Here is a 26,317-nt window from a genome sequence, read left to right as displayed (position 1 = left end):
GAGCAGGGGCATCATCATATTGGCGGATGTTGTGATTGCCTCTAGGATATTGTGTGGCGGCTTCCTTTGTGACACCAAATGTGCTCGCTCCTGAGTCTAGCTCGTACTCTCCCAATGTTGCTTCATACACTTTACCTCGTGAATCCTGATCTGTAAATACACACTCAAAATCTACCTATCTGGAGAGTGAAGTTTATCTCTTCAATGGTGACCCCGACGTGATTTGGTCTTGTTACTTTCCGTCATGGATTCAAAGGAGGCCATGAATCCGGCTGACCCTGTGGAGGTCAAGAACCCGGTGGTTTAGGCTGCGACGGTCAAACTCCCGACATTCTGGATTGAGGAGCCTTTTGTGTGGTTTGCACAAGCAGAGTCCCAGTTTTCTCTCCGCTCAATCTCCGACGACGATACCAAGTATCATCATGTCCTTTCTGCAATAGATCAAGTCACGGCCAAACGTATTGTTGATCTTCTACGATCTCCTCCCGTGAAGGATTCGAAATATTCAACGTTGAAGGACAGGCTCTTGTCTACTTATACCCTTTCATCGTATCAGCGGGGCCAACGGCTGCTTCGTGTGTCTTCTCTCGGCGATCGCTCTCCATCTCAGTTAATGGACGAGATGTTGGGTCATCTGGGTTCACATGAACCATGCTTTTTGTTTAAATGCATATTCTTGGACCACTTGCCTGATGATGTTCGTGCTCACCTCGTGCCCTTGCTCGATACATCGACAACGCGTTCTCTGGCCTTGTTGGCCGACAAGCTGGTCTCTGCTCGTGGCGCGGCGATTCAAGCCGTGGCTTCCAGGACTTCTGTTCCGACATCTTTACGTCGCGTGGTGTTTGACTCCATTCATAACACGGCTCATCCCGGAGCTCGGGCGGGGAAAAGACTCATTTCTCAGTTTTTCGTCTGGCATGGGATGAATCGGGACATTACATTGTGGTCCAGGAGTTGCTTTGCCTGTCAGCAAGCGAAAATAACAAGACACACCCGCTCTCCCCTCAAACATATGGACATCCCATCTGGTCGTTTTAGAGTGGTACATGTGGACATTGTGGGCCCATTGGATCCTTCGAGAGGGCACCGTTATTTGCTCACGGCCATCGATCGCTTTTCACGCTGGCCAGAGGCCATTCCCATGGCCGATATCACCTCTCTAACGTGCGCACGAGCTCTGCTATCTGGTTGGATATGTCGGTTTGGGGTCCCGGATGTGATTGTGACAGACCGGGGTGCTCAATTTACTTCAGGCCTCTGGGGCGATCTTTCCAGACTACTAGGAACCAAGCTCAATCACACCACCTCATACCACCCACAGTCTAACGGCATGGTGGAACGGTTTCATCGCCAAATGAAAGACTCGCTCCGTGCTCGACTTGCCGGTTGCAACTGGTATCACGAGTTACCGTGGGTCCTCTTTGGAATCCGTTGTGCTCCCAAAGAGGATTCCCAGTTTTCCCCGGCCCAACTGCTCTATGGGACTACGCTGAAGGTGCCGGGTGCAGTGTGTGCTCCCCCGTACCGGGATCAAACTTCTTCTTCTCTATTTTGTGACCTACGTGACGAGTTCCGTTCTTTTGCACCAAGGCCTACTCAGTTCCATGGCCAACAGTCTTCTTACGTTCCCAAAGGATTGGCGGCTTGCCCTTACGTGTGGGTAAGAGTCAATCGTGTCAAGGCCCCTCTAGATTCTCCGTATGATGGCCCGTTTAAAGTGATACGACGTGAAACCAAAACTTACCTCCTTGATATCAATGGCAAACACAAGATGGTCTCCGTGGATCGCTTAAAGCCAACAATCTCTGAGGGAAGCTACTCAGGGGTACCTATATCCACGCGGTCCGGGCGTCAATCTCGGGTTCCGGACCGATTTCGATCCGGATGACCGGATCTGGGCGGGGAGTCCCTGTGGCGGCTTCCTTTGTGACACCAAATGTGCTCGCTCCTGAGTCTAGCTCGTACTCTCCCAATGTTGCTTCATATACTTTACCTCGTGAATCCTGATCTGTAAATACACACTCAAAATCTACCTATCTGAAGAGTGAAGGTTATCTCTTCAATGGTGACCCCGACGTGATTTGGTCTTGTTACTTTCCGTCATGGATTCAAAGGAGGCCATGAATCCGGCTGACCCTGTGGAGGTCAAGAACCCGGTGGTTTCGGCTGCGACGGTCAAACTCCCGACATTCTGGATTGAGGAGCCTTTTGTGTGGTTTGCACAAGCAGAGTCCCAGTTTTCTCTCCGCTCAATCTCCGACGACGATACCAAGTATCATCATGTCCTTTCTGCAATAGATCAAGTCANTGCTAAGGTCTGTCTGTGGCGTGGATTTGCGCAATTTGTTGAGCCAGGTGGTCTTGGATCCCCTGTACTGCGACGATGTCGTGATTCATCACGTCCACGCAATGTTCGACCGAACGTACGGCTACTCCAACAGCTAGTGTAGCGCCCAAATTGACGATGTTGCCAATGAAGTTGACACAAGGAAGGAATATTGATCGCTTAACGTGTCTGTGAAAGTCGATTGGTTGGCCTAGGATTGAGAACACGGTTGACCACATGTCGTTAAGACTTCGTTCTTGGACTTTCAAATTGGCTATGATGTCTTGGGGAGGTTGCACGAGGAACTGGCCACTAGTAGCCTTTTGATACACTCCTTCTTCAGGTCCCTGGTCCGTTGAAATGGGATTTCCAACAAATGGCTAAGATTTAGCCTGAAGCCCACGTGAACGTGTCCAATAACGCCCGTATTTGGCGGGAGGTGAAGATGTGCGGTGTGGTTCCACGGAATGGGTTGAATTTGCACCTTTGCCATTGTAAGTGACAAGGTGCAGGATAGAGTCAGGAAGCTACATGCGTGCATGATGACTGCTTCTTGGATGAAAGTTGACTGATTGAGTCTGTCTCCGTCTACCCTTATTTATTTTCCGTCAGAGGTGCCTCAAGGATGCTGAGTTGTCGATCAAGTCTGGTGATGTACGACGGTCTCTATTTCCCATGTGAGACGGTTCTAATTGTGGCCTTGTGAACAAGGCCTTGCGGATTTTTGTGAAGATCTTCGATGACACCCAGTTTCCACTCTTGGCCGGATAAATTCTTATCTCTCACCATGACCACCGTATTGGTTTTGAGCTAGTGGGTGTAGCATAGTGGGGAAAGCATGGCTGATCTTTGGCCTGTCCATGCATGAGTAGAGATCCCGAAGTTCCTTTTCTGCTGCCTTGAAACTTTTGGAATTGTCGCTATAGACAATTTTTGGTTGACCTTGTCGTGCAATAAGTCTACGAAAGGCTTCGATGAATGACTCTGCACTTAAGTCTGGAGTGAGTTCAAGATGAACTGCTCGACTGTATAGACAAGTGAATATGCACCCATATGCTTTGTCTCACAGTCAGTTGGTTGCAGTGGCCCAAAAAAGTCTACGGAAATGTTTGTGAACCCGGACGGTTCGTCAACCCGTAAATTGGCTGGGAGTGGTCCCATTTGTTCCTGTAGCGGCACCAGTTTTCTGCAATGAGGTTTGAGGCACAAGCGGGCGATTCTTTGTACCTCTCGTTTTGAGCCTTGAATCCAGTATCGTCTACGGGCTAAGGCGTTTAAGTGTGTCTTATCCGGATGAAAGTTATCGTTGTGGAATTGGAGAACGATCTTTTCGGTGACAGTGTGGTGCCTTGGAAGGATGATTAGCTCCTCGTTCAATCGAGTTTGAGCTACGAACAAATTCAAGTTTTTGTCAAATTTTGGCATGGCGTTTCTTAACCCCGACGCATTGTAAACCTTGTTTGATTTAGGTTGTTTCCTCTGCGAAGGATTCTCGTTGAGCCAACCGAATCCAATAACATTCCGCTAGACGGTATTCGTCGGGTGCTATGAAATTTGAAATGTAAGGACATTGGATAAGGTGGAATCTCAAGGCCTAGTGCATTTAGGAATCGGAGTACCCACGCCACCAGGCGTACTGTTGAGTGCCAGCTTTCAAATCGATGCAACATGCCTTGATCAACTTCTGTGAGGCAGACCCGAGCTTGCACAATGTTTTTGCTGATTTCTGGATTGTCGCATAATTCTTCTTCCTCTTTGGAGATGGATGTTTGACCAGTTCCCAACCACGTCTTTACTTCTCGTTGTAGTAAAGATGGTCCTGTCCACCATAATGTGTGGTGGATTAGATCTATGACTGAGCATCCGCGTGAACCAACGTCGGCAGGGTTGGATTTTCCCGGGTAGAAGAACCAACGAGACGCCGAAGCTAGATCCAGGATAGTTTGGAGGCGGGAACCGACCCAAATCTTGTATGGATTGGGACCTCGGGCCAGACGACAAAGAGTGACTTTAGAGTCGGTGGAGCAAAATATAGGAAGCCTGATATTCAAGGCTTCAGCCACATACACTCCCGCTCTGGCAGTGATAACTGCCGCGAGAAGTTCCAATCTTGCAATTGTTTCGTGCTTATGAATGCCGGTTCTCACTAGTTGAAGCGGGTTGACACGTGTCTTGGCAAACGCCTGCGTAAACTGTCGATTGTTTGCTGAATCATTGCACACTACATAAACAACAGTACAGTATGCCGTAGCACTGGCATCACCAAAGGCAGCAATGAATAATGGGTCATAATTTTGTGGGATTAAACAACGAGATACATGCAGGGACGATAATGCAGGAATGTCATAAACCCATTGTGACCAAGTGTATTCATAATTGTTTGGTAAGGCGCCATCCCAATCAATTTGATCTTGCCATAAGGCTTGCAATAGTACTTTTGCAACGATAATGAAGGGTGAAATCATGCCTAAGGGATCAAAAAGTTGAGCTACTGTTTTGAGAATTAAACGTTTGGTGGGGCGCGCGTCATTATCGAGTTTTAAGTTGGGCCAAAAATTGAATGTAAGCTCGTCAGATTTGTTATCATATGGGACTCCTAGAACTTTGGTCACATGTGTTTCAGACTGAAGTTCTGATGGGATGTCCCAGAGAACCTCAGGTTCATTGGATAGCCATTTGTGCGTTTTCATGCTAGCCAAATTGAAAAGAGCAAATATTTCATCGGCCAGCTTTTTCGCACTTGCCGGGTCCGAGGACCCTGTGCCAGGTCGTCGACATACATCCGTTTAACAGCTTTTGCAGCTAATGGGTACGTTTCTTGAAATCTTTTGGCATGTTCTTGAACAACCCAAATGGCCTGAAAAGGCGAGGGCACAACCCCAAAAGTAAGTACTAACGTACAAAGTAATTTGGTGGGTCCATTTGGTGAAGGTGTCCACATGAATCTTATCTTTGTCATTTTCAATGCCAATGCTTAAAATTATTTTGGAAATATCTAGAATCACCGTTGTTCATTGGGAACGGAAATTGATTAGGACGGACACGAGATCTGGAATTAAGTTTGGGCCGGCATGAAGAAGATCATTGTGTGTCCTTGGCTACGTGGAGACGCAGCATTGTGAACAATACGAACTGGAGTTCATGTCGATGTGCCCTTGAAAATTGGGTGCGTTTGCAAGTAGTAAGCACTGTCCGGTTTGTTGACATCGTTCGTGATTTCCTTTGCATACTTGTTGCTGAGAAACTGTTCTTACGCCTGATTTACCAATTGCAGTTTGTCTGCATTTTTTGCCAATTTATTGGCAGTTGATTTCGAAACTGCCAAGCTTTGAGCAAAGTTGTCATCCAAAACGGAATGTTTAGACTGCTTTCAAAGAAGTTGTGAAAGTACTTCTGAAGGTTACTATCGTAACGGGTTATGTCCTTCATGGTATGTACAGCGATATTATTAACATATGATAATGAATTGTCTTCTTCGATTGTGTGGGTGGGATACGGCGAAATGCCGATGGTGTCCAACAGTCATAACTGCTCAATACTATCCCTTTCTTCATGCACAGGCACTAAGCTGAAACAGAAAACCTCTGGTTGGGTGCCAATTGAAGAGACAGCTCCTGCTAGGACCGTACCCAGCTTCGCGAAGACGGCTGCTGGATCATGAAGGCCCTTTCGAATGGGTGTGCCTTGTTGAAGATGGGTGAACATTGGTTCACCAACCAAAAGTGTGACTGGAGTCACAGAGGTGGGGAAGGCCCCCTCTGCAAACTGAATGCCTTGCAGGTGTTCAAATTGTTGAACTGTTGAAGCCACAGGCTGCAAATCAGCCGTCACTTTAGGCGAGGTGCAAGCCTCAAAGGCCGGGGAAGTGTAGGTTCCGTCCAAGGATTGTAGACGAATGATTACTGAAGAATTCGACCTCACGTAGTTTAGCAGCTATAGAACCTGGTATATTAAAATTAAGATAATTCACTCTACAAACAAACATAAGACTGTAAATATGAATTTCTTTTACCTTGCATGGCAGTGGTCTCATTCGTCGTTGTTCTGCACTGTCTCATTTTGTTTCTCTAATATTGTTCACCAATCAGTTACTAATTGGTTGGAGTGTGAGCAGGAGTAGTGGAAGGTGGGAAATATTGGATAATTTGAGTTTTCCCTGATCCGCTGGATGCTTGCGAGGGCTGGCCCCAGCTCGTGTGCGAGCCGGACTTCACGCATGGTTCTTGTTTTTGGGCTGTGGCCCCCGTGACGTTACATTCCTATGATGGTGGTCCAGCCCGTCACTGACCTTGGTCGTGGTGGGACGAACGGAGGAAGTGTGGACTGAGGAGGGGAGGTCCGAGGAGGGCATGCCCGTGGTCTTGTTTGGATCTGGGCTGACAGCAGTGCCCTCTCCACAGAGGTGAAACCGGTCGTTGTGGCCTAAGGGGCGGGTCGGGGTGTCGGTATCGGCTTACCTTGTGAAAGTCCGCCCGGAGCCCGGGTCGCGCACCACATAGGTGTGGCCGCCGACTCTGGCCTCCACCAAAAACGGATCCGACATGAAGAGGGGCTGGAATTTGANTGGTCTTGTTTGGATCTGGGCTGACAACAGTGCCCTCTCCACAGAGGTGAAACCGGTCGTTGTGGCCTAAGGGGCGGGTCGGGGTGTCGGTATCGGCTTACCTTGTGAAAGTCCGCCCGGAGCCCGGGTCGCGCACCACATAGGTGTGGCCGCCGACTCTGGCCTCCACCAAAAACGGATCCGACATGAAGAGGGGCTGGAATTTGAAAGTTCTTTTGTAGAACTGTGGCTAAAGCTGTCTCCACTCCTTGCTGAGTTTGACGGCCTTGCCAACGAGTTGCATGGCGCACTCGGCCGGGTTGCTTTGAGGATGGAGGGGTGGTGAGAACGTGTGATGAATTCCCAGGGATTAGACAAATGTTTGGAATTCTTGGCTGGTGAAGTTGATAGCATTGGCGGTTCGGATGGTTTTGGGGCTACCATATTCAGCAAATATGGACCTGATTGCCTCGATGGTGTGTTGGGTGGAGGCCAACGGAACCGTCACCGTCACAGGGTAGCGCGAGAGGTTGCACCTGGCTACGACGATCTGGCGGCCGTCTGGCCAAACAAGTTGATGGAGACGGTATGCCAAGCATATGGGGGAGGTGCCGCCGATCTTGGGGGTGCTTTGGCTTGTTCTGGGACTTTGGGCACTCTTGGACAAATTTCTTGATTGTGGAGTCCATGGTTGGGACCCCCGCCACTGCCCTTATTCGTCGCTTCATGGATGATGAGCCCAAGTGGGCCCCGCCATGGCTCATGGCCACAATCTCCCGCCGAAGGCCGACCGGGATGACTATTCTCTCCCCTCTGAGGACCGTGCCCTTACGAGTTACCGTCAGCTCAGGCTGGATTTGACGATAGACCAAGAGTGGGCCCTCCCGGGGTATGCGCACGTTGGACCTCACCATACTGGCGAGCGTTGCCAGTTCTGGGCATGTGGTGGTCAACTAGGTGATTCGTTGTGGGCCTAGGTTGTGTATGTTTCCGCCGGTGTTGAGGTTGTACATGAGCCGGACTTGTCCACCTCTTCCCTGATTACGCCGGGGAGGGAGTGCCAGGGCACGGGGTTCCGGGAGCAGAATTCGGCGGGTTTTGATTTGCCCGGGACATGAAACACTGTGAACGCCACGTATGGTGCCTAAGCTTGATTCTCTCGGTCCGAACAGAGCCATGTCTTGTGGTTTCATTCATCGTTGTTCTGCACTGTCTCATTTTGTTTCTCTAATACTGTTCACCAATCGGTCGCTAATTGGTTGGAATGTGAGCAGGAGTAGTGGAAGGTTCATCAATTACCTTGCGTTGTCCCCGAATGATGACTTTCTTGCCCCCAGATACCGACATGGCTAGTGTGCACTATGCTCCATTAAGGCCGAGTTGATCCGCGACCGAACGTAATGTAATCTCGATCCTCCTCCTCGGACGTGTGGAGATAAAACTCCATGGCACACTGATTTAGTTTGCCAAGAGCGTCCTTTGCAGAGTTTAAAATCCGCCCCGAACTGGCGGTTGTGGCTGATTGATGGGAGTCATCCAATTTGGAGGCATCATCTTGGTCGACTAACGTTGTAGCTTTCAGAAGGAACCTGGTGAAGCCCCCTTAGGCATAAGAACGTCTTTTCTTCAGCTCCCCAACTTCGAGGGAAGGAACACTGGGTGTGGACTTGGACTCCATTTTTTGCTGAAGTAAAAGATCCAACTGATTCTTTTTGGGAGGCGTTCGATCCATACCCAAGAGCGTGGACTGTAAGACTGCTTTTTCTTTTTTCTTCCAAATATGCTGAATCATACGACGACACAATTTAATTGGCTTGTTTTGGCAAAATTGGTTGAAGATTAAGGCTTGGTGTAACAAACAAAGAGTTTGGGGTCAAGAAATATGACCCCTTAAAAGTTTCCCCCGTCCCATGATTAGGGTGAGGTTCGGGTGTGGCTTGGCAACAAACGTTGAAGCCCTTTGTCTTGGATTTCAGGGATGGTAACGAGGAACATAAAGATGCCACTTATTCTCACCGGTAGTGTCACACACTGTTCGCAATATATAGAGATGGTCACCAAAAACAGAACCCCGGAGTGTCTCGAAGGACCGTGTACAGAGTGTCACTCGACGAGCCCAAGAAAACACGTCTGAACGCCTGTAGCGGGTTGAAACAACTGCTTTATTAGCGGAAAACCCAATTGAAAACCTTGCCTTGGATTCCAATCTCATGGAGCCTGTTAACTAAAAGACCATGATCTACCTTGTCAAAGGCTCTGGCAAAGTCGAGATAAACTACATCTACTGATTCATGGCTCTCTAGTCCCTCAATAACCTGCTCTATATGTTCAATCTGTTGGGAAACCGTGCTAACATGTGCTCGGAACCCATGCTGGCTAGGAGGAAGGACTTCATGAATATCAAGAAATTCAACAAGTTTGAACTACATGATCTTCTCAAACACCTTCGCAGTATTCGAAGTCCGAGAAATCGGCCTATAGTTACTGGGGAGCGACTTATCTCCCCCTTTGAAAATGGGAACAACATGAGCTGGCTTCAGAGAAGAGGGGAACTTGCCCTGATCCAAATTGCAACGCATCAAGTACGAGAAAACAGGAGTGAGGATCTCATCAGAAATTGAGACGATTTCAAATGATTACGGTCCACTTTAAGTTGTATTAGCCAACTAACCGAATTTAAATTTAGATGCCAACATGCTGGGATACTCAACAGACATAGAAACGCGTACTTACATTCAACTTTGAGTCATCCGTCTTAGGTTTGTTAGGAAGGAATACTGTAACATTTTGAAGACTCTCTCCTAAAATTGGCTCATCTACTAAAATCCGGTTGTCCAAAATATTCTCGGATTCTTGATTTGGATCTGTTGAAGTTCCATTCAAGAGGGATCCAGTTGGAGGTTTGACAATTCTTGGTGATCTCGTTGTTCCCAATGGTGGAAATATCGTGACAACTTCCGTTTCAACAACAGGAACAAAAAGTGTTGAAGGGAGAAATGACACGGCGGTTGTCGTCGCCAGTGTTGTTGTTGTCGTTGTTGATGATGCGGTTCTTGATGTTGATGATGTTGTTGTTGTCGTTGTCGATGATGCTGTTGTTGATGATGATGTTGTCGTCGTCGTCGTCGTTGTTGATGTTGTTGTCGTCGTTGTTGTTGTTATTGGTTTAAAAGTAATGCTAGTGACTGGGTCGATTTTGATTGGAGATGTGGTTACTGTCACTGTTACCATTGTTGTTCTGGTGGTAACGCTGTCAATACTTGTACCAATTGTGACCGGGTTCGAGACCGTTGCATGTTTAGCTGTGACCGTACTTGTTGTCATTGTTGCAGCTGCTTCTTTTGTCGTTACTGGTGCTGTTGCTCCTTTTGATGTTGATGTTGCCAGCGTTTTTTCAGTTCGTTTTGTCCCGATGGTATCGAGGAAAGGCACATTTATTGTTTCCATTGTAGGTGATTGTTGAATGGGGGATGTAGATGTGGCAACGTCGATACTATCGTTAATAGCATTGGTCATGTTGTTGGAGTTTGAGCTCGAATTTGAAAAGTGCCCCAGAGTGAACGTACTTTGTTCGGTGAATGTATGATCGTCGCCGTTACTTCTGACAGTATTCGTGTTGCTGTCCTTGTTGCCTTTGTTATCAATATTGTTGACTGTAGTGTCGGTGTAAGTATCGATATCAGTGATGGTGTTGGTTACTGTTTTAGTGTTTGCTTTGGTGACGATGCTGACCTCGTCATTGCTTTCATTATCAATGTTGTTGTTGTTTTTGTTGTTGTTGTGGTCGTGATCGTGATCATTGTTAATGTTGTTGCCGGTGGTGGTGTCGGCGGTGGTGTCGGTGGTGGTGTCGATGGTGGTGTCGGTGGTGGTGTCGGTGGTGGTGTCGGCGGTGGTGTCGGCGGTGGTGTCGGTGGTGGTGTCGGTGATGGTGTCGGTGGTGGTGTCGGTGTTGGTGTCAGCGTTGTTGTCGGTGTTGTTATTGGTGTCGGTGTTGGTGTCAGCGTTGTTGTCGGTGTTGTTATTGGTGTCGGTTGTGATGTCAATGTTACTGTCAGTGTTGATATCAATGTCGGTTTTGTCTTTATTGTTACTGATATCTATCTCAAAGATGTTTTTACCAGTAAAACTTGTTGGCGTTGTTTTTGACAATGCTGATGATAATGTTGCTTTTGTTGTTGTGACTGTTACTGACAACGACGCACTGCTTGCTGTTTGTTGTGTTGTCATAACGGGGGTAAGATTGACTCCCGTTATAATTGCGCTTGTTGAAAGAGCTGTAAAGCTTGACATTGTAGTAGCGTCGCTGCTATTGGATTCGCCATCATTGGTAACGCTATTTGAGTCAGTTCTAACATCTTTGGTTGTGGTTGTTGCGGTTATGGTGTTGGTGGTATAGTTTTCATTGGATCTGTCATTCTCCTCTTTATCTAGCTCTCGATCTTTGATGTTGTTGACCAAGTCAATGGGACTGATGGTATCAGCCAACGTTTGTGGATTTTCGGTCGAGGTCTCAAAAATATCAGAGCCAGTAGTGATTGCAATCAATGTGGTTGGGACACGAGCAGGATCACTCATTCCCTTTTTAGTTGTTACTGGCGTTAACGTATCCTTCACTATCATTTCGATGGTCACACGATTGAAGATTGGGGATGTACCTTCTTGATCTTTATTTCCAGAGCCGTCAGATAAAGTAGCATCATTTGTATTGCTTCTAGTGTGCGTGTCGTCGCCATCGTTTTTTTCAGGACGGAAAGAACTATTTAGATTCGTGTCTTGGACCAAAGTCGTTGAGCTTTCTTCTTCAAATTGGAGTTGAGTTGTGGTGTTTTCCTCAATTGATGTGGAGTACTTGCCTTGACTCTTTTCAGTCTGAGAGTCTGTTTGGTCCGGCTTTGAAGTCTTCATCTCCAGGACACTATCAATTAGGTTGTCAGGGCTGGTCTTGCTATTGATTGTTGATTGAATTGAAGGGGACGTTTGTTCATGTCCAGTTTGACCTTTTACTACCATTGGTTCAATTGTCGTATGGGGCACACCCGTGGGATTTGGTGTCTCCTCAAACAGTGTGTTTGGAGTCGTCCTCTGGGGGTTGAATGTCGGTACACCATTAACCGAAGTCATTATGTCGGTGTTTCCCTTATCTATAGACGTTGAATTTGGATTGGTTTGGACATGTTGTTGCGTGGAGTCAAAAACAGATGCTTCATCGTCTTGTGCTGCACTACTACTTGGCACCGTCGGTCTTATCATCACTTCTGCCGTTACTTGGCTCATTTGAGGTGTATTTTTGGCTTGTTTATGACTTTGTTTCTGACTTTGACTTGGATTGGCTGAAGTTCCTCCAGCTTTACGCCTATCGTTCTTTGGCATCGAGTCGAAATGATATTTGCTCCGATCTTCTTCGTTTTGACTATGAGAAGTCTTCCTCGCATCGGGGGCTGAGGTTTGAAAAGGCCAAGGATACCTTGTAGATTTTCTTTCGTTTTTCCCGGCCAAATTTGGGCTTCCCTTTTTGCTTTGGTTTTGGGCAGTACTAGAGACATCCACCCCACCACGTCCATTACCACGGTCAAATTCGAAAGTGATTGTTTGTCTGGCTATCACGGGCACATCGCACTTATTACGAGCATTTCTGCCCAATAAGGGTTGCAATATCAGAGCCACCTCAAGGTCGACAATCTTTTCTTCAAAGTAATCGTCGATTAGATATATATCACACGTGAAGATTCGATGAGTTTTTTTTCCAAAAATATATGGGTCGTAAGCACTGACTGACTGAAAGACGGTGCTTGAATTGGCCAAAAAGTGCTCAAAGAGGGGTTGGTCCACATTACGAAGAACATGACAAGTTAAAGAGCCAAAATACTGTTCTTCCAGAATCTGAATGGTGGTCAACTTGGTTTTGGCAATTTTCAATGCCTTCACTGGGTTTTCTTTCCTAGAATAAAATAAACAGGTTTACTTGTAAAAGAGTCTACAGTTTTGAACGTCATTGCTTTTGGGTGCTCCAAAATCCGTACATGCCACCAATGCTACCTTGATCATTAAATCATAGCGAATGACATCTAAACTTTCCCATAAAAACTCTTTTATTGATAGAACAAGTATTTTGTTTTCGCATTTCTTGGCACTGACTTATCAATGCTTTGGGAGTGATTAAGTTCTTATATCAGAAAGTTCTATCTTACATTTGTAAATATAGCAATAAAGTTGAAGAAAATGATCCATCTTTACTCCCGGAAAAGCAGTTGAAAAGAGCCCTTTTTGTTCCTTACTGTAAGTTAATTGTGGGATATTTTGAGACGATCTATGACGTTACAAAAGCACACAAAATAAAGGTTGAAGTGAAACAATGCACATGAATATATAAACAATACATATGAAGCACTTACTCTTTGGCATCAAATTAATCTGCTTAACGCATTAATCATCTAGTTATTGGGCTAATAAGGATATAGACAAGCCTGGAAAGTCATATTTGAAGGCCAAATTTATTCAGAGCAAATAAAAATTGCATATTTAGCGACCTCAAAACTTCAATGCCAAATCAACCTTTTCGTGAAAAGTTTAATAGTCCTTTTCATTCTCCTCTGCCTTCTCTCCTTGCTGACAAACAAACGTAGAAGGACGAGAATGCGCTCTAAGATGCCTTATTTGAACAAGGTATTTTTCGCTGAACATCTTATTGTTGATACATTCTAACACCATAAATAGACCACCTACCCTTCTGAGACCCTTCAAATCCTAAAAAGGTAAAATTATCAACACGTTTAACCTCTAAATTGAAATAAACTTGTAACACTTGTAACATATCAGCGACTTTTTGTGATGGTTTTTTTATCAAATTGTCCTAAAAAAAAACTAAATTTAATTCTAGAAATAGTGATGTTTTAAAATTTGCTCATCAAAAACTTGTGAACCTGTGCTTTTTCTAGTTTGATTTTGTTTGAAATGATGATTGCAAAAGTGCCAATCATGCAGTATACAACCTCCTTAAAAATGATTATTTACATGTCATAATTGTTCGGAATTTTACTCATAGAGGATTTGAAAGGTCTCCCAGATGAGTTGTTGAGGTATTTATTGTATCACAATATTTCAGCAATGCATTTTTCATCGAATAATCCCTTGATGAAATTTGGCATCTTAGAGCATGGTGCCTCGTTTCTACATTTGTTTGTCTGCACCTAGACCATAGAAAACCATAACTAGAATGCTTAAGCTCAACAGGAGCTGCACCGCATGAGCGTCTTTTCAGGTCAGCTGACGCTGGTGGAAAAGGGACAAAGATATTTCGCGAAATCTCGCTTTGGGCAAGTTGAATTATTCCCATGAAATGGTCATCATTCACGTTTTCTTTTGATTTCTTTTGATTTTTACAAACATACATGAACAAAGAGCGTCAGAATAGGATAAAAATCAAAGTGTTTTTGGCATAATGCAATCAAAAAAAATGTAGTTTTGCTCTGCAAATCACATACATACGCATTTGCCCTCATTTTAGTAACACATCTCGAAAGTGTAACGAAATGTAACAATAATGCAATGCACTAATGATGCATTCAGATTTTCGTTTCAAACTCCAGGAGCAACATATTTATGTAAGTGATCATATACTAATGGATTTTCTTCGGATGTAGTCTCATAAACCTTGTTTTTGGCAGTAGAGTCATTTGAGAACAGCTCTCGTGGATGATGGTTTACTTCTTAAGGATCGTCAATGTTTCAATTGACAATGTGGTACTATCAATTCCACGTAAGACCTAGATTTTTTTTGTTACTGTTAAAGTGTAAATGTCAAATTACCAATCACAACTTTTTATTTCGTCCGGAGTTTTTCATTCAGATCAAAGAGTTTAATGGCCGACTTGATGAATCTAGCATCAGGCAAGTTGAATTATTCTCATGAAACGTTTGTTATTCATCTTCAATCTTAATTTCTTTTGAATCTTACAAATAGACAGGTAGAAAGAGCGGTAGAATAATAAAAACATGCTTTTTAGGGCATATTACAAGTAACATGTCAAAAAATGATTTGGACATTAGTAGAGCAAATCATGTACTCTATTGATTGCAACGCAATGATAAGGCATTCGGAATTTCGTTTCAATCTCCCAACAATGTGCTTGAATGTGGGCGACATGATTGCGCCTATACGTAAACAAGGCAAATCCGACACCTCTGGAGGTCAGCCTGAACCTAGTCTTGTCTCTTGGGTTTCAGTTAAGTGTTTCCACCACATGGATGAAAACTTCAATTTGAGCCCCATTTTAACCTCTTCAAAATTGCGTTCTTAAAAAATGTGGTCGGACAACTTACTTAAACCCGTTTTATCAAGCGTGCTAGACGAGAGTAATTGCTTGACAAGGAGTCGTATTAGGGGTTTCTACTCTGAATTTGGACGAGCCGGCAACGATTCAAATTTGTACCATAGTTGTCCTAAGTAGCTTGACTACGAATGAAACATTTTTTCCACCAGCGACAGCTGAGACGAAAAGACGCGATCGCAGCGCCCTTGATCGATCTATATATGAAGTTATCTATGACCTAGACGAAGCAGAGGGCGCTGTCTCCCTCAATGAAAGGACCGTTGAAGCGACCTGGGCAAAACTTGGCACGGCGGTCGAGAACGTCTTTAAGCATGGCCAAAGAGCAAACTGAAGGTGTAATGGGCCAAGAATTTTCGGTTTAGGCCGGGCTAACAGCAAGATGGCTCATTACGGGCTGATCTGGGCTGACAGTTTTTCGATGGAGGGCTAAGCTGGGCTAAAGATGCTCAATAGGGGATGTCAAGTAAAGGAAATTCAAGGAAAAATGTGGTCCGGCACCCTGATTTTGGGCATTTTGGGGAGAGAGAACTAAGACAAACATCACAGTCAACTCGCATCATTCGCCAATTGAATTTTCAATAATCGAGTGATTTTGAGCGAGTTGTGTTACTAAACCCCACTAAATGAGCATGTTTGATGTTAATCAGTGAACGCACTATCAAATTGGCTCAATACCGCAATGCTAATTGCCTAGACAAGCATATAAAATGGAAAAAATGTCAACATCCAATGCATGCACAGTGTAGGTTGGCTGGGCATGTTGTCTTTGATTTTACTCCATGGAATAACGTCAGTTGTCCATGAACGCGTTTACTTGACTAGCCCTATAAAGAAAGACCAGCAAGGGTAACTGATTCTCTTTCTCTCTGATTGGACGATCTTTTTCTCGGGTTGACATGACCGAGAGTCTCAATAAAAGATTTTCAAGATTTATTCTTATAGCCCTCTTACGCAGCACCTCACAGGGCGCTTTCGAGTCAGCCTCTACCAAATAAAGGGCCGATTGGGCCGATTCCTCTTTACTGAATTATAATGCATTATATTTGTGTTGTTTTTAGCTAATTCTCTCAAAATATTAAGTATAATTAGTGACCTGTGTCACATAAGGTCCGGAAAAGAAATTGCATTGACACGTCAACAGTATTTTATTTAGCAATCTATTGTGCCTCTTCCCGTTTTGTTTGGGCTAGGGCCCTGTATTTAGAAGAGTACGACTGTGAGTTGAGTTAAGCCCACCATAGTGGAAACTTCAATTCCGTTCCAAAACATTGCGTTCATTTGGGTCCCAAATCCAAACCAAACAAATTTAGTTAAAAAGCTGTAGTTATACGATTCATGTATGGCTTTAGTTACCCTTCAGGCACCCTTAAACGTACTTTGAATGCTTTAAACGCTACTGTTCAAGTCATTTTTTATGTTTTCTATTGAAAATTGAGTCACTTGAATCTGCTACTCCTGTCATTGTGTGTTGCTGTGACCCTCCATCAATTAGGGCCCTTATTTGCAACGTCAAACAGCCCAAACTAGCGCCCTGTGTAGTCCTTTTCGTTCAGCGGAGGAAGCGCCCTCTGCTTCATCTAGGTGCGGACAAACAAACGTAGAAACGAGAGAATACGCTCTAAGATGCCAGACTTCATCAAGAGATTATTTTATGAACAATTTATTGCTCAAGTACTGTGATACAATGAATAAGCCGTCAACTCTTCTGGGAGACGTTTCAAATTCTCTATAGATGAAATTCCGAACAGTTGTGACACGTAAATTGGAAGCACGAAAGCCCATGACAAGCATTGAATTTATTGCCCTCCCAAACATCATGCTAATGAGAGAACGCAATCAATCTCGACCTGCAGACCAAAACTCGAATTCGACGACCAGTATTGATTTTGGACTCGACGGGAGTAATCAAGTGCAAGAGTGGTTTGCGTTCCTTCAGGTTATGACGTGAAGAAGCGTTTCTGGCAGTGAGATTGGTGCGACCAAGGGGATTTTCCTCTGGATGAGTTCCAGTTGTAAGTGTGTTGGAATTGTGCTCCAAAAAGTGATCCTACAACCTCTTTGGGTCGTGCCTATACCCCACCCGTTCCCCCTCGACGTAAGATCATTCTTATTTTCAATCATATTTCTACAATACTTTGGACCATCTCAACATATATCTATATATCAAGAAGCAAATGCGAGATGGTTTCCGTCTACCTTATTTAGCTAGCGACCAAGGAACTCCCCTCATTGAAGAAATACAGTTCACTTGCCAGAGGAGAAATCCTCACACCATTTTTGGTCCTTCGAGCCGGATCTCGCAGCAAAGCCTGGGGCGTCTGAGGTCGCGAAGCTCTTGAGATTTCCAGTTCCATCTGACAAGAGAAACCATGGCGGACGAGGACGTTCGGCCAATTGGTCTTGACCAGTCAGACCTTGCTTTGCCAACTAGGAGCACGTCTGCGGGTGGTATTGACCCAACGATACGCAAATCCATGTCTTCAAAGAAAAGGATGCTGACCCTGCAGATTAATGCCATCAGAGCAAGGCTTGGTGATCATCTCAAAACGTCGAGGACGAGAATTAAGCTGGACTTGGAAGCCGTGGAAAAGACCTTGGGGAGTCTACAAGCCGTACTCCAAGAATATATGGACACTGGACTGGACGAAGAGGTTCAGGATCAAATCACGGCATACTTGTTCACAGAAGAACAACGTGTGCGGGATCTCCAAGCTGATGTCAGCAACCACCTTGACGGGAGATTGGATGAGCCTCCATCCATCTGTGGGTCAGAGGATGGGGATAATATTGGGAGAGTAATGAGTGGAGGAGAGATTAACCCACCGCCTGCCCTGAGAAGAACTAACACAGAGGTTGAAGGTGTGGGTTCCACATTAGGTGAAATTATTGGACGTACAAATCGGCAAGACTTCTGGGCAAGTGAGGAATATGATCCTGAAGTATCCTTCCGCCCTCAGAGGCGAGATGACGATTGGGAGAACAGAAAAACGTCAAGCCTTCCCTTAAGACCCGGGGCCCAGTCAGTTGACCCCAATAGGTCTGGGGGACACTGGATGGAGAATCCTACAACTGAAGTACCCTGGGGCATGAATGGGGCACGAGCTACCTTGGACCTTAAGATGCCAAAATTCAATGGAAATGTGGTCGAGTTCCATGAATGGGCTAATATGTTCCAGGCGTTGGTCCATAATTCTTCAAAGTCTGTACCCAAGAAGATGGGGATGTTGAAGGCCTCACTGGGAGAGTCACCAAGACGGTTGATCTATGGGTTTGGGAACTCTGAGAGCCATTACAAGGCCGCTCTGAAAACATTGTTCAAAGTATTTGGTGGAGAGGAACTTGTTGTGGAAGCCCACACGCAAGAAATCGAAAACCTGCCTAGAGTAAAACCAAGAGATCCCCAAAGCTTGGAGAACCTAGCTTTCAACTTACAGGGGCATCTGCTCATCATTCAAGAGAGAGTGGGACCAGGGGACACTCTTTGGGGCCAAATCGTGCACTGTGTAGAGCGTAAGCTTGACAAAGAAACCTTTAATGCATGGGACCAACTGAGCAGAGAGATTCCAAGGGAGAAAAAATTGACCAAACTGAGTGATTGGTTACTGGAGTTGTCCCAGCGAGATAGGAGATATTTTGGCCAATCTTGGGAGTTACGGACCAGGACTGCATTGACCAATACAACTGCATTGGGGCAGGGGTGCCCAATCTGCTCAGAGTTCCACAATACCTCCAGTTGTGACACCTTTATGAACTCCACGGTCGGACAAAGATATGACTTGGCAATAGAGAAAAGGCTCTGCTTTTCATGCCTTGGAGTGGGGCACGTTAGCCAAGACTGCAAGAGCAGGAAGCTTTGCGGAAAGGATGGATGCAAGAGCTCTCATCATGAAATGTTTCATAGAAGCCGTGGAACATCATCCAACCTTACACGTCCAAGTTGTGGTTTAGCCTCTTCCGCCACCAACGCTACTGAGGTAGGAGGTGTCGTCCTTCTTGGTATCATTGCCGTGACTTTGGAGGGTCCCCGTGGCCAGATTGTGGTTAACGCCCTAATTGACGAAGGATCTGATACGTCATTCATGAGTGAACGAGTATTGAAGAGACTTGGAGGCCAAAAAAGGAAGGAGAAACCCATGTTTGTTCATGGTGCAGTTGGTTCATCAACTATCAAGTCTGGAAACTACAACTTGAAGATTTTGTATGCCGACAAAAGTGGAGGGCTTGATCTCAACATGAAGGTTATCCCTAAAGTCTGCGGGACACTTAAGGGCAATGATTGGGCCCAATTGAAGGGTCACTGGAAGCATCTCCGAGATCTCCCAATAAAGGGAGACAATTCACCTGTGGAAATTCTTTTAGGATTAGACGCAGGAATGCTTATTGAACCCCAGGAAGAAATACGTGGAAATCCGTCAGAACCATACGCCCTCCGAACACTTCTAGGCTGGATTTGCCGTGGCAAAACTGATCCCCGAATTGAACTTGGACTGGAGACAGAGTCCAGGGTGAACCATGCCATGGTGGAAGTTCCTCTAAATGAGGCTGTATCTCAATTCTACCACACAGAGAGTTATGGCGCTGAAGGAAAAGAAGTTGAAGGCCCATCCTTCAGTATCCAAGATCAATATGCCTTGAAACTCATCAAAGAGGGTACAAAAAGACTGGAATCTCAAACTGGATATGAAGTCAGCCTCCCCTGGATCCCTGGAGANCTCAAACTGGATATGAAGTCAGCCTCCCCTGGATCCCCGGAGAAGCAAAACCATGGAATAATAGGTCGCAAGCTTTAAAAAGGCTCGAGGGTCTGGAGAGGAAGTTCCTCAGGGACCCTAAATTCCAGGAGGCCTACGTGAAGGCAATGAGGAAGACAATTCATGAAGGATATGCAAGGCTAGTCCCATCAAGTGAACTGTTAATGGAGGAGCAAGGTTTTCTTCCCCATCATGGGGTGTGGAAAAAAAATGGATCTGATGTGAGAGTCGTGTTTGACTCAGCATCAAAGTACAGAGGGAAGTGCTTAAATGACTGCCTCTTGACAGGTCCCAACCTACAAAACGAACTCTTTGACGTGCTGGTTAGGTTCAGGGAACATGAAATAGCCCTAACTGCCGATATTGAAGCCATGTTCAGTAGGATCAGAGTGAAGAAAGAGGATGCTGCCTACCATCGATTTCTGTGGCGTGAGTCCAGTTCTGAGGAGGTTCAGGTCTGGGAAATGACTGGTGTAGTCTTTGGTGATTCATGCTCCCCTTGCATTGCCATCAACGTCCTACATCAGACCGTTGAGGATGCTGGTTGTGAGGAGGAGATCCAGAGTAAGGTCCGAAAACAATTCTATATGGATGATTACCTAGATAGTTTCCAAACCACTGAGGAAGCACTTATAGCTGCTAAGAAGATCCAAGACGTTTTGGCAAAGGGAAATTTTAAACTACGTGCATGGCAATCAAATTCATCCAAGGTGGTGGGTGAGTTAGGGGGTGAGATTCTCAATGATGTCAACCTTGCACAAGGGCATGAAGAAATCAAAGTCCTTGGGCTGGAGTGGTCCCCTAAAAGGGATTGTCTGGCTTTTACACCAACAGATGCAACCTTGATACCTACGAGGAGGGGATTACTTAGCAGGCTGTCAGGTTTGTTTGATCCACTTGGCTTATGTGCACCAATGATAGTGGGGGGTAAAATTAAAATGAAGGGCTTGGTGCTTCGTGCCATAGAGTGGGATGACCCACTAGATGGAGAGACCCTCGACTGGTGGAAGGCATGGTGGGATGGACTACTTCAACTAAAGAACTACCACATACCAAGAACTCTTTCACCATGGAGTGGTGAAGGAACCTCACACCAATTGCACATCTTCTGTGATGCGTCAGAGGATGCCTTTGCTGCGGTGGCCTATCTGAGAAGCCAGAACACAGACGGCAGTGTTTGTGTCCGCATAATCTGCTCTAAGAATCGTGTGTCTCCCAAAAGGCCTGTGACGATCCCCCGACTTGAACTCCAAGCTGCAGTGCTTGGTGCAAGATTGTCCAATCATTTATTGTCAACGTTGAGGATTGCAGTTGAGCGCCGCATACACTGGACTGACAGTCAGGTTGTCCGATGCTGGATAACAAGCCTGGCCCGCAGTTTCAAGCCATTTGTGGCAAATAGGATTGGTGAGATCCAAACTCTGACCAAGGCGGAGGAATGGAGGCATGTTCCAGGGCGGCTGAATCCGGCAGATTGCGCCACCCGAGCACGGGATCAAACCACCATACCGCAAGAATGGTTGGAAGGACCATTGTTCCTGAGCAAGGAGCCAGAGACTTGGCCAGCCCACACGGAGGTCAGTCCCACGACTGAGGAAATGCGAGACAAGTTTCTACAGGCCAACAACTGCACTGTTGAGGCAGACCCCAATTTTGAAAGCCTCCAAGAAGCACTTGAGAGTGTGAGACAAAATAATGATGAACAAACTGGCCTCACAACTCTCTTAAGACTAGCTCAAAAGAAATCATTTGATGAGGATATCAAGGAATTGTCTGACGGTTGCCCCGTCCCATCCAACTCCCGACTTTGGGGTCTCAGCCCTTTCATCGATGATGAGGGCCTCGTGCGTGCGAGGGGGAGATTGAGCCAGGCACAACTCCCATATGACCAAAAACATCCAGTGATCATTTGTCCCAAGAACTCCATAAGTAAACTCATCCTCAAAGAGGAGCATGAGAAGAACCACCACCCAGGAATAAATCATGGCCTAGCTCTAATTCGGCAAAAATACTGGGTTCTCCGAGGGAGAGAAGCAGTGAAGCAGACATGCCGATTATGTAGATTTTGCCAACTATCTCTAGCCAAACCAGCCACCCAAGAAATGGCAGACCTACCAAAGGAACGGATGGCTGTGGCTGAGCCTCCTTTCTATAACACCTCAGTGGACCTCTTTGGACCCATGGAGATATTAGTGTCGAGAAACAAATTAGAGAAGAGATGGGGGGTCATCTTTGCATGCATGACAACTCGAGCAGTCCATATTGAACTCTGTGCCTCGATGTCCACTCAGGATTTCATGAATTGTCTTCGAAGCTTCATCAATATAAGGGGTCAGCCCCACATGGTCTATTGCGACAACGGCACGAATTTTATTGGAGCAAGATCCCTGTTGGAGGGATTGGGCCAACCCAACCCTGGAACCTCGACCATTCTGTGGAAATTCCAACCCCCAGGTGCTCCCCATTGGGGGGGAGTCCATGAATCATTGATTAAGTCAGCAAAACGAGCTTTGTCTAAAATTCTGGAAGAAGAACAAGGAGCCCGTCGTCACTTAAGAGAGCATGAGCTGCGGGTGGCACTGAATGAAGTGATGGGATTTTTAAACTCTCGACCCCTGACTTATGAGAGCACGGATCCAAAGGACTCCAGAGCGCTTACCCCTAACCATTTTCTTATACAAAGAGCCAATATGTCTGTCCCTCCTGGATTGTATGCGTCAAAGAACCCACGGGAACACTTTAATTATGTGCAAGGAATTGTGGACAAGATCTGGTCTAGGTGGACTGATGAATACCTGCCCAGTTTGTTAAAGCGAACTAAATGGACAATGAAGATGGAAAATATCAAGGTCGGTTCAGAGGTTCTGTTGGTGGGCACCCCGGAACCACGAGGAAAGTGGAAACTTGGCAGGGTGGTTGAAGTTCAACCCGGAAGGGATGGGTTGGTAAGAGCCGTCACAGTAGAAACCAAGGAGGGAGTTCTTACCCGCCCAGTGACCAAGGTTGCCACACTTGAACGGATTGGACGATGGTCGGGCAATGGGGGGGAGGATGGAAGCACGAAAGCCCATGACAAGCATTGAATTTATTGCCCTCCCAAACATCATGCTAATGAGAGAACGCAATCAATCTCGACCTGCAGACCAAAACTCGAATTCGACGACCAGTATTGATTTTGGACTCGACGGGAGTAATCAAGTGCAAGAGTGGTTTGCGTTCCTTCAGGTTATGACGTGAAGAAGCGTTTCTGGCAGTGAGATTGGTGCGACCAAGGGGATTTTCCTCTGGATGAGTTCCAGTTGTAAGTGTGTTGGAATTGTGCTCCAAAAAGTGATCCTACAACCTCTTTGGGTCGTGCCTATACCCCACCCGTTCCCCCTCGACGTAAGATCATTCTTATTTTCAATCATATTTCTACAATACTTTGGACCATCTCAAAATATATCTATATATCAAGAAGCAAATGCGAGATGGTTTCCGTCTACCTTATTTAGCTAGCGACCAAGGAACTCCCCTCATTGAAGAAATACAGTTCACTTGCCAGAGGAGAAATCCTCACACCATAAATCATCATTTTACAGGAGGTTGTATACTGTACGATTGACAACGCGTCAGCACTTTGGCAATCATTGTTTCCAACCAAACATTGCTAGGAAAATTACAGAAGTTTTTGGCGACTAACCTTAAAAGCATTACTTTTTATGAACATACCATTGGCTTTTTTCACACAATTTAATGGAAAACAATGATGATGAAAACTCTCTGGTATGTTACAAATATACCACATATAGCTAGCTCTCTGTTTATCACTATTTTGATGTATAAAGTGTTTGTTATTTGAAACTTACTTCATTGTTTTTGAACAGAATTGAAGGTACAAAATTCAACTGCTATGGTGCACTGAACTCACTGTTGAACTCTTTTAAGTGCAGGGCCCTAGTTTGACCTTTTGCGAACCTGCTGAACTCATTAGATCCCAAATGGGTGAAGCATATTCCAGATGTGGATGAACAATCGACTTGTACAGAGTGAGCATTGTGACACTAGCTCTGGACTTAAACGTGCGATGTATCCAACCACACATTTGGAAAGCTTTACCCACCTTCAACTGCTCATCGAACTTTTTCCAATGTTTTGGAGGACTACACTTAAACCTTTCATAGATGAGACCTGTTCAATATCTTTACCTCCATTATGTACGAGTGGAGTATTCAAAGGAGTTGACCCGAGGGTCATTGAGCGGAATTTCATTCCGTTCAGGGCCATATTACTCTCAGTAACCCAAGAGTCGAATTAAAAAGTTGGACTTAATTGATCGACAATCTTGGAACAATCTACTTAGTAGACAAATTGTTGAGTTATTTTGAAAACTTATTTTGATTTTGTCCGTTTTCAAAGGTATAACCTTTTGTAGTTACCTGTCTTACAAGTTTACTTCTCGTGGAAGAAAGACTGAAATATTTTGACCACTTAAAATTTATGCACAGTATTTTTATACTGTCTCATGAATGTTACCTTTTCGTTGGAGCCTAGAAACCCAGAAGTTCTAAGTGTTTTAAAACATGCTATGAGTTACTAAGATGTTGCTTTCTAAACGTTAACCATTTATGGTGATTCAGGCTGAAATTTTACAATGACCTCGTTTTGCTACAGAAAGTTGAAAATATGGAATGGTTTTTGTTATTTCTTTGTGGCGTGTTTTTCGGCAATTTCTAGATATGATCTGGCATTTTATGACACGTTTAAAGAGGTATTCTTGCATGTTCGGAGCGGAGGGACCAGAAAGTACTGGTTGAGAGGACCCTCATCAAGCAAGTCATCATCTGTTCCCTATCGAGAAGCAACTTTATGGTAGTTTTTCCTCCAGGATTATCAAAGTCCACAATGAGACGAGCGTAAACGGTAGATCTAAATTGACTTATTTTCGGTAGAGATCTTTGAAAACTACTTAGATTGTTGTATAAAACTGCAACAAGAAAATTGAAACCTCGGTTACAAGCGGGGATCCTTAAATCTTGTCTCGTAACATTTCAGGTGGTGTGGAGGGCATTGTTGGCAGAAGTTGGTTGCTTTTCAATACGGGGGACAAACAATTCATTATGTTCCCATTTTCAACCAGTGCAGTTTTAATTGCTGGTCTGTTATGTGTGAGGAATCCGTTTTCAACGTAGAGAGTTTCGAGGCGAATCTGATCTCTCCTATTTTTGTTCGAAATGAAGCGTTGAACATCATATAAGGCAATTTGTAGCTTTTGCTGGGGGTCATAAGCAACGTAATTTTCGGTTACACGTATTTTTAGGTGGAGAGGCGCCCAGTATTGAATCATGGAGTATATTAGGGAATGAACAAGTTTCACAATCGATTTATGAGGTACGGAACCCTCTAAGAATTTGAGAATGCCTTTAAGCATTTCTTGAGTCAAATGATCCAGATGTTTAACGAAAGTCAAATTTGATTGAAACGTCATTTCAAGGACTTTAACTCTCAACGGGAACGAAATAGTTGAGCACACCCACGTTACTGTCATTTTGTTTTCGTCTGCCGGTTCCCTCTTAGGCACTTTCATCAGGGTTTTCATGAATCCATGGTTTCTAAAAAGTGTTTGTAAGTTATCACAGTTGGTTGATTTATAACCCATTAAGGAGATCATTAGAATCTTGCATTGACCAATTACAAGTTGGAAAAAAACATCTCTTAATGAATATATAAACCAACGTGTTCATCATAAAAGAAGACTAAAACTACAGGAATGTAAACAATAATAGTAAATGAATTGCTTCAATAACATCAAATATTTATGAAAGGTTTGATCTGGCCCAGCCAAAAGGTTTGATCATATATTGGCGCTAAATTCAGCAAGTCAAATAAGTAAACAACAAGTAAACCGTTCCTTAATTTATTCATGAGTTTTCTTAAAATGTCAGTAACCTTTTTCACTAATATATATATATGACTATTCAATAAATCATTTTGACAGAAAACAAGTTACATATCTAATCATTTCAACTAGTCTCATCCAACACCCATCTTAAGGTGGCGCTTCAAATCTATGAATCTGGTTCTTGTACTCATTTTTTAGCTCAAGTTCACAATCTTTTGATATATTTCCACAATTTGGATGCTTCTTTTATTGGTGCCATTATGTTTATTCCGAGATATGTTGGTAAATATATAGTCCAAATCCCTTCATGGCCTATCCTCACAGGTTGACATTATATCTTATTATATCTAGTGACGTCACCCACCTGGCAGCTAGAGCCTTCCAAGTGCGCAACCAGTGCTAGAAAGGGCCCAAAGCAAGGAGTGCCACTCTGATTCTTGCGTCAACATTTATTTGTTTTGGGCCCACAAAAAAATGACT

The 26,317-nt window shown here is 44.8% G+C and overlaps 1 protein-coding gene across 1 annotated transcript in view; it reads right to left on the bottom strand.

The window, feature by feature from the left end:
• The window catches only part of LOC131883779 (mucin-2-like), a 66,451-nt gene that overhangs the window by 37,403 nt on the left and 2,731 nt on the right, over positions 1–26,317 (bottom strand). The window contains exon 2 of the mRNA XM_059231339.1: positions 9,606–12,813. Within this exon, the coding sequence (XP_059087322.1) occupies positions 9,606–12,813 (3,208 nt within the window). The remainder of the gene's footprint in view (positions 1–9,605; positions 12,814–26,317) is intronic.

Source organism: Tigriopus californicus, chromosome 7 (genome assembly GCF_007210705.1).
Source record: "Tigriopus californicus strain San Diego chromosome 7, Tcal_SD_v2.1, whole genome shotgun sequence".
NCBI lineage: Eukaryota > Metazoa > Arthropoda > Copepoda > Harpacticoida > Harpacticidae > Tigriopus > Tigriopus californicus.
Note: the sequence above shows the minus strand (reverse complement) of the source record. Positions and strands in the feature narration are given on the sequence as shown.